The sequence below is a fragment of the Myxine glutinosa genome, chromosome 1 (assembly GCF_964187855.1).
Source record: "Myxine glutinosa chromosome 1, kmMyxGlut1.1, whole genome shotgun sequence".
NCBI lineage: Eukaryota > Metazoa > Chordata > Myxini > Myxiniformes > Myxinidae > Myxine > Myxine glutinosa.
In genome coordinates, this window is record NC_136261.1 from 378,006,678 (window position 1) to 378,017,818 (window position 11,141).

Here is an 11,141-nt window from a genome sequence, read left to right on the forward strand (position 1 = left end):
TTCCAATCTACGAGATCCGGGAATCACTCGTTCTCTTCCGGAGTTACTCGCTCGTAAAATACCGAACTGTAATCGACCAGCCCAACTCGGCTGTCGGAAGGATTCAAGGAAAGCCCTTTTTAGATTTCCCACTCGGAGCCCTCGAGCCGCGTCCGTTGCACAAGATCGCGACCGCGCTCTCTGGACTCTCCACCAATCACGTGCCGAACCGCCTCCCGATCACGTGAGGCTCCAAGGAGGCCACGTCACGCGGTGGGCGGGGCACCAAATCTGGGTGAGAACAGGTGGTTTCACCGGTGGTTTCTCACAATATATATATACAGACTTGGCATTTAATATGGAATATTTTTTTTGTGGGGGTGAACTTACTTTTCAAGATGTCTTGGAACCAAAAGTTCATTGGAATTATGTTGAAATTATTCTAGATTTTGTTAATGTGACCTTTAAAAGAAACAAAATCCACATTTGACATTTCGAAACAAATAAATTGATCCTTGAAAGTGATGTAAACTGATGTCGAACTCAATTCATGGACAGCACTGTGTTAAACTTCTGTACGTTTTCCAGAAGTATCTCTTTATTTTGCACATTAGCCAAATATTTTTTTAACAAAAACAAAAGTTAAATTACGACTGGGATTACGGACAGTAAAATTACAGTTCAGTACTTCGTGTAACCCCCACGAGCATTCAGGAGAGCACGTACACGTTGAGGCATGCTGTTCACGAGATTTGCCAAGGTTTGGACAGGAATCGCTTGCCACGCAGTGACAATAGCCTGCTTCAATTCATGCACAGAGGTCGGCTGCTGGTCCAAGTGGTCGATTTGACGCGTTAATTCTGCCCACAAGTTCTCTATCGGATTCATATCCGGGGACATGGCAGGCCACTCCATATGCTCGACACCACGGTCAGCAAGAAAGTGTTGGATCATGCGAGCACGATGAGGCCGTGCATTGTCATCTTGGAAGACAAAGCTTCCTCAAAAGGCTGCATGAGCAAATGGAAGCAATGTTTCTTCCAGAATGGCCCTGCACTTGAACTGGTTCAGGTTTCCATTCAGAACAACCAGGTCAGTTTTGCACCCTGCATGAAAAGCAGCCCAAACGGTCAACCCACCACCTACAGCTTGGACTCTTGGCACTATACAATCTTTGTTGTCAGCTTCATGCACTTGTCTGTGCACTCGGACGCGGCCATCTTGACGATAGACCAGAAATCTAGACTCGTCACTGAAGATCACATGATTCCTGTGTCCTGGCTTCCATTGTCGGTGCTCTCTGGCCCATTGCAATCGGCGCTGGCTGTGTTTTCTGGTCAGGCGTGGCTTTCTCAGGGGACGCCTGGTACGATAGCCTGCTTGAACCAATCGATGGTTGACTAGCCTTCTGGATACAGGCACATTTGTCAGTAGCTGCCACTCAGCCGGAAGCCGATTAGCTGACTTGGTACGGCCATTGCGGACTAACCGGTGCAGCTGGCGATCATCCCTCCTTGTGGTTCTGCGGGGACGTCCTGGCCTCGGTATTGGAGTAGGGACACCCCTCTGAGCATTTCGTTTCAGGATCTTTGACACCTGACCTTGAGTGATGCCATACTGCCGAGCAATAGCACGCTGTTTCATGCCGTAATTTCGTAAAGCCACCACTCCATGACAAACAGCATTGTCGAGTTGACGGACCATCTCCAGAGGAAACGGCAACAACTTTTGGAGACGTGCAGCAGTTGTTTTCCACTAATACAGAACGCAACAACCCTTGTATACCCGACTGTGAAGCCAATCATCAAATGCACCTGTCCGTACATTTTGCCACGCCACCTGTGATATAATCCTGTTGTTGACTTCTTGCTGCGACAGACAATCAGTGACGTGGTTCTTTGAACAAATAAATCACCAAAGTGTAAAAGAAACTCACCAGATTGATATACTGAGTTAAGAAAGTAAACCCAAGTCAAGAAAAAAAAATATTCCATATTAAATGCCAAGTCTGTATATATTGTTACGGATCTCTCCGTCAGCCTTTTTCCCCTTATCAAGGGGGGATCAACCCCCTTGTCTTTGACTGACCGACGTGAGTCCTGAAGTTGCACAGCTACCCCTGAAGACGCAGGGGCACAACCTCGTTCGTAACCGCGGACAGATGTTAATTTCCGAGCGGTTTAGCAACCGCGGCACGAACCATTAGCAGAGACTAACCCGATCCTGAACATTGGCCAAAATCGCGCCACAGGTTTTCAATGAGGGAAATCACAAAGACGACGGATGTGAAGAAGAGGAAGACAGAAGTAGGGAATACAAATATAATTTATTACTACTATTTACAATTCAAAAGAAACCAAGGAGGAGGAAGGATAATAAAATAAAGGCAGAAAGAGGGACGGACCAGAAGGACACAGTGCAACACTAGCTTAACTAAACGGCCTTATTTAACCCCAGGACAAGACAAAAGACAGACTACAAGCACACTTACATGGGGGATGAAGGCAGGAACGAAGGACTGGAAGGAGAGGAAGGTTCAGCTGGAGCAGAGGAATGGCTGGACAGACGAGGCGGGATCACAAGGCGGGGAGGATGCGGGTGGTTGGTATGATCGCGGCCCGAGTTGAGCAGCCGCCGACTCTCCTCAACCATCTCTCGTACGGCGACGTTGCTTTGTGGCTGCAACTGCCGTCACCGCTCAAGCTGCCATGGTCAAAACGGTGATGGTCTCCAAGCTCATTGGTTCGTGGGGGCTCCCTTGGTCATCCACTTCCTCAATCGTCTCAGGTGGGGGTGCGTCGCGTGCTTCCCAAAGACTCATCTGCCGCACCACTCTCAAAAGGCTTGCGCGGGCGCTTTTATATCGCGCCTCACGATCAACCCGCGCCACGCCCGTGCTGGTATCTCACCAGTCCCGATTGGCGGGTGGGGGCTCGCTGGCTCCACCTTCCAATGACGATGGCAGAGACACGCCTTTCTTCTCCGAAATTACCTCGTGGCTAATGGTGGAGTGCAGTTGGCAATTGCTGACAAATGGGGAATTGGAAGGGAATCTACCTTATTTCAATTCGGTGCAATGCAGTGTCCATTAATGGAAGACAGAGCCTTAAACTAATACACATAATAAGGAGATAACTACTGAAAAGGGAAATCTATGATTTGCTACGTGATTGTATATGGACTAACTAAGGGACGACCTTTGACCTTTACACACAACACGGAGGGTGATATTTACAACAATTCTCATGACACAACAATAAAAAAACACAATTCTCAAATCCACAACACTGCACCCTCCTCCTCTTAGGCACGTCCCGGGCCTATTAAACTTTTACCTTTAGTGTGGCACGTAGGTGTACTTCCCTCTACATTTAACCTGACCCTGAGTGTGACAGTTTTAAAACACAAATAAGTATATCCCTCTGCTGCATTGCACCCTGACTAACAGATTTACGCCCACAGCTAACCGAATTGCGGAATTGTTCTCAAACTATACATGAACGGTGGGGAGCATTATTTACAGTTGACGCTACTTGTATTTACAAAACTAACCCAGGATCTGTAATTGTTCTTTTGGGGGGGGGGGAGCCTGCGCTGCATCGACGCACCATAAAGCACCAAAACCCCACCAAAGCACCACACAGCACTATTCAGTGCAGAGTCCCCACAGTTCATAATTTAAAAAACCCAAACACCCCTGCTGGTGTCTTGCTCTTCGGCTCCCTCTGCTGGCTATTGTCGTTCTTCCAGATGTTGTCTTCCTTCGTCTTCTTGCTGGCGGCCTATTTGGACATAAAAAGCACAAAACGTGTCAACTTTTTATTTATGGCCCACAGGGGCCGACTAGGGGTGGTTCACCTGTATGGCATAGGTGCCATGTTACCAAGGTCCGCCAGCAAGATCTCGGGCCATCATGGCCGGTTCCAGCAGAGGGGCCATGCCCCAACCCGTGGGGTCCATAAGTGGTGCTTAGCCACAGACATGTGGTCCATAAGCGGTGCGTGGATGCAGGCAGCTGGTTGCAAGGATTCGGGCACACAATGGCGGACTCCCGCACGCTCCCCTCGGTGCCCAGAGAGCACAGTCCTCGGGTGGGAGACAGGGGAACAGAAGACAGGTGAGCGAGGGGTAAGGTCACAAGGGTACACATCAAAACAGGTAATGCAGAACGAGGTGCGTACGGAGAGTGAAGTGAGAAAGCTCGTCCCTACCGTACGCCCCCCACATGTGACCTACACTACCCTTGCCCTTACCCCATATGTACACAAACCTAAACATTTACAAATTCGTCACTACTGTCACGTCTTCCCCATATTTCCCCGATACCAAATTCGTCACCACAATCCCTTTGTCTAAATTTACCATCACCAATTCATCATCAATCCTCATAAGGAGGGAGAGATGGAACAACAAAGCACAACGTCTCACCCACGTCATGATGCGTCTCACATTCCAAACATTTGCACAGAAAAATAAAAAACATGGCATGGTGTGGAGTTTCGTCACCTCAGGTGAGTGGATGTAGATGGTTCGAGGAGATTTCAATCCTAACTATTAGTCAGGTTCACTTTGTCAATAAATTATATTTCATTCAAAATCATGGTAGATTAGCAAAGCTATACATTTTTGGAAAGGTTATAGCATAAGGAAACTAAAAATCAATGTTTACCTTTGGAGAGATACCTGTATGGCGGCCATTTTGGATTTTCAAAATGGCCACTGTAAAATACATATTTTGTTCTATTTCTGCCTCTAATTACCCTAAAAACTTTTTAAAATATACTAAACCTATATTTTCAGGGACAAGGAATCCAATGAAAGTATCAAATTAGTGCTATGGGGAATGGTAAGACACGAATCAAAGGTATTGAATTGCAAAATACTGTCTTTATATTCGCGATAAGTTGCATAATCAAATACATGTTATCATTTTGTACAGGCAGTTAATAACATCAAAATGTGTCACAATAATTCATATCACCAAACATACACAGGCAGTCAGCAAAATCATATATACACATGCACTCAGTATAACTTCACATCTACACAGGCAGTCAATGACAAAATATACACAGGCAGTCAATGGCATCAAACATACACGATTACAGAATGTGCCATTTAGAGTTCGTCATCACTGTCCTGTGTGTCGTATCCGACAATATAGTCCGCATCGTTTTCACAGTCCGTTCCACACAAGCAAAGGTCGGTCAAATTGATTGGCAAATCGAATTGGTCGAATGGTCGATCGAATCGAATTCGATGAATCGAATCGAACGAATTGGTCGAATGGTCGATCGAAGCGATTGGTCGAATTGGTCGAATGGAATTGGTCGATTGGTCGAATTGGTCGAATCAAATTGGTCAGAATTGGCAAATGTAACCATTGTTTTTCAGATTTTCCATGTAATAACGTTTCCAAAAATGTATAGGTTTGCTAATCTACCATGATTTTGAACGAAAAAATATAGTGAACCTGACTTTATCCTCTAAATAACTTTAATACACTTTACACTACCCGGGGTCTTTCCCTGCCAAACCATTGGCCATCTTACACTCTATGCGGTTTTAAGAACCAATTCCCATTGACCAAACTGTGGTGCATCATCAATTTGGGGTCTCACTCCCCCGATTCAACTCCCTGTGCCTTTGTACAATTTCCGGGCTGAGTCGTGTAGCTCTCCCAGCAGGTCTACCCACCTGCACACCTCCACCACTGTAGTTGCCTCCGAGCTTACCTGCTCCTCACCCAACCTATCTAACTGGGGGAGGCCCTCTGGCGCTCTCCCCACTCGGTGCCCTCTCTGGCACTGGGCTACCCGGGTCCGTCCTCCGGATCCTCGGGCCCCATCCACAACTCTAACGGCTCCCAGAGCCCACCTGCGGCCTCACCTGGCCGACATCCTCACAGTGGGGGAGTGCCCATTCAACTACACATACTAACAGGCCACTCGCCCAGCCATTTCCACGTCACTAATGCACCCATCCAAACACCATTCTTCCACCACGCAGCACAGATGCCAATATCCAACCACAATTTACCTGCACCCTCTACCTAACACTTAAACTACCCTCCCCGGGTATTCGTGATAGGGGTCCACTCTTCCCCCATTCACACCTTCGCACCATCCACTCCACTCCACAGTTTCCACCATACTCACTCCACCCCATCCATTCCATACTCCATATATTCCATACTCCATGTATTCTAGACCATTTATTCCATACAACCATGCTCACCTGGATTTGCACACCTGTGCAATCCCTCCTACACCTGGTGCTTCTTGCACCCTCCTTCATCCAGGACCATTTGCTCAACACAACACACAATCACGATTACTCACTCATGCACTGCTCCATACACTTTCGATTCTCAAAACCATTGCCTCAGGCACCCAGATTTTCCCACGCTCACACACACATCCTTCCCGAGCATTGCCTAGCAATTCCTCATTTCACCAAGCCCGAGAGGCACCCATCGGCTGCACCACGGACGCACCCATCGGTTGCACCACGGACGCACCCACGGGCTGCACAACGGACACACCCAACGGCTGCACCACGGATACACCCCCCGGCTGCACCTCGGACGTACCCACCAAGCGTTCCACACACCTGTTCGGCACTTGCACCCCATGCAAGCTCATTCACTCAACACAATGTCACTCATCTCACACTTTTTTTTTTTTTTTTTTTTTGTATACAAGATCGAGGCTCGTGAAAGAGCGAACATTAATCACACAGAAAGACAAACCGACACATAAAACATATAACATAGGGAGCGGTTGACAAGATGGGGAGAGAGGGGGAAGGACACAAACACAACATTTGAGAGCAGGGACCGAGAGACATGGAGACATCGAGAGATCTGAGAGAGGGCGAGGGCTTTGGGGGGGGGGGCGTGGGAAGGGGGCAGTGGGAGAGGTATAAAACATATGGACACTGCCAGGACTTCCAGGAAAGAAGTTGGAATTTCAAACAAGGTGGATCTGGGGTGAATTAGCGGGGGTAGAAAAGATCAAGGTTTTGGATGGGGGAAGATAAGAGATGGTGGTGAACAGCTGTTTTAAAGACCTGGAGGGAGGAGTGGGATTGAAGGGAGTGAGGGAGTTTGTTCCAGAGGCGGGAGAAAAGAGGAATGAAAGAGTGAAGGTGAGCGGAGAGCCGAGATTTCGGCAGTTTAACCATCAGAGGGTTGCTGGCAGATCTTGTGCGACCTGTAGGAATATTTGGGGGACAGAGCACAGAGAGAGCTGGGGGTGCAAGGCCGGAGAGGAGTCGGTAGAAGACAGAAAGACCACCTACCTGCCTGCGGTGAGTGAGTGAAAGGCCCTCAGAGATAGCTTCATCGCGGGAGATTCCAATAATTCTGAAAGCTTTGGTTTCAACAGCGTGAAGCCGAGCTAGGTGTGAGGCAGGAGCACCGGCCCATAGGGGAGAACAGTATTCCATTGAGCTGCGGATGAAAGCCTTGTATGTGGTGAGGAGCTCAGGTGTGCCGAGGAAGGACTTCGCACGACGAAGGATGCCCAGTCGGCGACTGGCTTTGGAGGACAGCTTGGAAATGTGGTTTTCCCAAGAAAGATCATGGCAGATAGTGAGACCCAAAATCTTGAGCGACAGAACTTCTTGGAGAGGATTGTTGAGAAAGTAGATGGGAGGGTTGTCCAGTCGATCTTTTCGGAGAGACATAGTAAGAGTGTGAGATTTGTCAGGATTGAAAGACATGTTCCACTTGTTTGACCAGTCTGTGATTTTGTCCAGGTCTTCAGAGAGTGAGGAGGCAGCAGACTGCCGATCTGAGGGAAGAGGAATGGAGCGGCAGAGAGTGGAGTCATCAGCAAAGAGATAGAGAGGATTTTCGAGAGAGTCAGAGAGATCATTGATGAAGACCAGAAAAAGCACGGGGCCCAGAACACTGCCTTGGGGAACTCCAGCCTGAACAGGAAGAGGAGATGAGAGAAACCCATTCAGGGCCACACGTTGACGACGACTAGAGAGGAAGTCCGCCAGCCATGCGTGGAGATTTCCATGGATACCAAAGGAGGAGTGTTTGGTGAGCAGAGCGGGGTGCCAGACCGTGTCGAAGGCACGTGATATGTCGAGGGAGACAGCTCTAATTTCCTGTTTGGCATTGAGGACCTCCATCCATTGTTGAGACAGCAGAAGCAGCATGTCCAGAGTAGAGTGACCTGGTCTGAAACCAAATTGATGATCAGAGATAAAGCCATTGGAGAAGAGGAAAGATTTCATATCAGAAGCAATGATGGATGACTTCTCACAATACGCTGCTGAGTGCACTTTCAACACACACACACACGGCATCATCTGACCTACCTGGTGCCCTGCTAAAACTCGCGCTTCCCCGTCGCCCCTTATATTATTGCGCTCCCTCGTCATTATAATCCAACTACCCTCTCTATGTCCCCACTACCTGTCCAATGTCGCTACTTACACCTCTGCCGTTACCTATGGTCATTTCTAGGTCCCTATACATTATATCCTAACCCTCCCGGGCTAGTTTTCACTGCCAAACCCCATAAAACTATTGCCCCTTTGCCCCCGTTGTGAGAGATGACAGAGTTGCCATCCCATCACATCGGGTACCTTTCACTATAAATTTTGCTCTCAAATTTCAACCAATCAAAAATTTGCCAATCACTGCCAATCCTTCTACCAATCCTTTGCCAATCATCAAATTTTGCTTTTCAAATTCACTACTGCTACCACCCTCACACGGCTACTCACTTGAGCCTCTCGGTGCGCCAATTCATTTCCAAAGCTCGGCTTTGCAAAGCCGAGCAATGAATGCGGGTGGTTTGTTGCCGGTGGTTGGATTCGTCCGGCATTCGGTGCAGGGAAGGGGGCTTACCCGGGCCGAGATTCCACGCACCATCTCGGCACGGAGCCGTCCAATGGCCCGATCTCGCCCTTCCGGGACCTCTCAACCACAAGGGGTCGCCGTGCCGACCCTTCCTCGAACCGGGCCGCCCGCTCCACTTAGTGGAGCACGGACGCGACCGTTCGGAGCGAGGCCTGGCGTGGATCCCGTACGGCGGTTCCTTTGAAACCGCCGTGGTTACGATCCCCGTGGCGCACAACGCCCGACACGAACCGAGGGCTCGCTTCGGCTAAAAGTCAATCTAGCTGCTAACCCGGTTAACGTCGATGCTTCACCTGCAGGCTCACATGCATACGCGACCCCTTTCATCCTCACCGAGCTCGGTGCTCCAACGGCGCCCGTACACCCCGTGTACTTCGTTATTGCACTTGTTCTTGTTCCGCTCACAGACTTCGTCACACACCTGACCACCGCACGCCTTAGCACACACTCGTCATTCGCACACCTCACCAACACACCTCTTCACGCCCACTCCTCAGTCACATCCCCGGTGACAACCACGGGTGTGCACTCACTTGCACACCCAATCACGTGCTTTACTACTAACTCCAGTGTGCATTCCCACACGCGCTCGACCATCTCAGGTGTGCATCCTACCATTCCAGGTGTACATCCTCTCTCACCTGCTACAACCAACTCGTGCTCCGTGTCACTCTCACTACTTTCACCACCACACTCAGTCGCGCATTCACCCTTACTCTTGACAGCGCACTCTGTAAGCATGCACTCCTCTGTTACACACTTTTTCCTCACACACCCCATAGTCGGACATCCTCGCACACCTCCTCCTTCACACTCGGTACCTGTCGCACACTTCACCAGCGGCCTCTCACGAACACCCGAGTCTAAACCAACACCCAATCCGACTGAATCTCCCCTCACACCATATACATTTCCGAGTATATCGCCACTCACCTTGGCACCTCGTCTCCGTTCCTCCTCCGCCACCTGCAAACTCTTTATTTGTTTAGCAAGCACATCATCCTGATTTGAGCACAGACCTTGCACATATTCCATCACTTCCTCCTTTATCTCCCTCTTAGTTTCCCTCCGTCTTTTCTTAATTTCACTCACCCCCTCTTCCACATTCTCTAATTTCTCCTTTACCTCCCTCATTTCCCGGTGCGCCCCCTCAATTTCGTCCTCTAATGCCACCTTGACTGTTTCTATGTGCGTCCTCACCTCCCGTTCTTTCATCTACATTGCCTCCGTCACCTCGTCCAACTTCTTTGTCAATCCCTCATGTACCATCTGACATTCCCTCTTTGTCGCTATAAGTTCCTTCTTTATGTCTTTCTGCGTCGCCTTTAACCCCCCGATTATCGCAGTGTTCTCCACTTGATCCACCAATTCCTTCTGTCCCACCGTCAGCTGTTCCACTCCCCTCGTTAGATCTTCTATGCCCCCCTGTAACCAAGCCGTACTAGTTCTCACCTCTTTCTCCATGCGCTCCTCACCTCGCTTTACCTCCTCGCGTACCCCCAAGACCTCCTCGCCCACACCTCGTCTTATCTCCTCCCCCATTTCTCCCATCTCTTTGGTAGATGCTGCCCTCATCTGTTCCAATTCATTCCTCTGAGCATCCAATTTACCTTCCAACCCGATTTTCACCTCCTCTATCTGGTTCCCCATCTGTTTGATTTCCCGGGCGGATTGCTCCCCTATTTCCCTCAATTTGCCTTCCATGTTGTCTTCTAGCCCCGTTAACCCATTCTTCACCCCTTTTATCCCGTTGTCTAACCCCTCAAATTTATTGTCTAACCCCTCAAATTTATTGTCTAACCCCTAAAATTTATTGTCTAACCCCTCAAATTTATTGTCTAATCCCTCCAATTTATTGTCTAACCCCTCAAATTTGCTGTCTATCTTCCCAATTTGGGCACTGGTACCCCTCGCTTCGTCCCTCATTTCTCTGATTTCCGCCCTTGCTTTGTCCCCCTGCAGGTTGAGGGACGCCTGCATTTGTGCCATAAATTGCTCCATGAGGGCCTGCATCTGGACCATCCCTCCCACCTGTGCAGCGGGTGCGGCCGCCGTAGCCATGTGCGAGCCGCCATTTTGTGCCTCTCCAACCACGTACGCGAGGGCGCCATCTTGCGCACCTGATACCCCCGCAACCACATCCTCATTTCTCTTCTCCTCCATTTCCTCCCTCTGGTCCTGGGTTACCCCTAACCCCTCTTCTAATTCCCCCACCGGCATCCTGTCGCATTGACCATCCATGGCGCGATTTTTAATTTAGATGTTATAAATAAAAATTGTG

The 11,141-nt window shown here is 49.2% G+C and overlaps 1 protein-coding gene across 3 annotated transcripts in view; it reads right to left on the reverse strand.

The window, feature by feature from the left end:
• LOC137415062 (uncharacterized) overlaps nt 1-11,141 on the reverse strand; it is a 92,401-nt gene that overhangs the window by 39,211 nt on the left and 42,049 nt on the right. Inside the window, exon 1 of one of the 3 annotated variants that reach the window (XM_078770204.1) lies at nt 3,838-4,639. The exons of the other annotated variants lie outside the window; for them this stretch is intronic. Within the exon in view, the coding sequence (XP_078626330.1) occupies nt 3,838-4,129 (292 nt within the window). The 5' untranslated portion in view covers nt 4,130-4,639. Of the gene's footprint in view, nt 1-3,837; nt 4,640-11,141 lie in introns of those variants that run through there. 3 annotated transcript variants of the gene reach the window in all.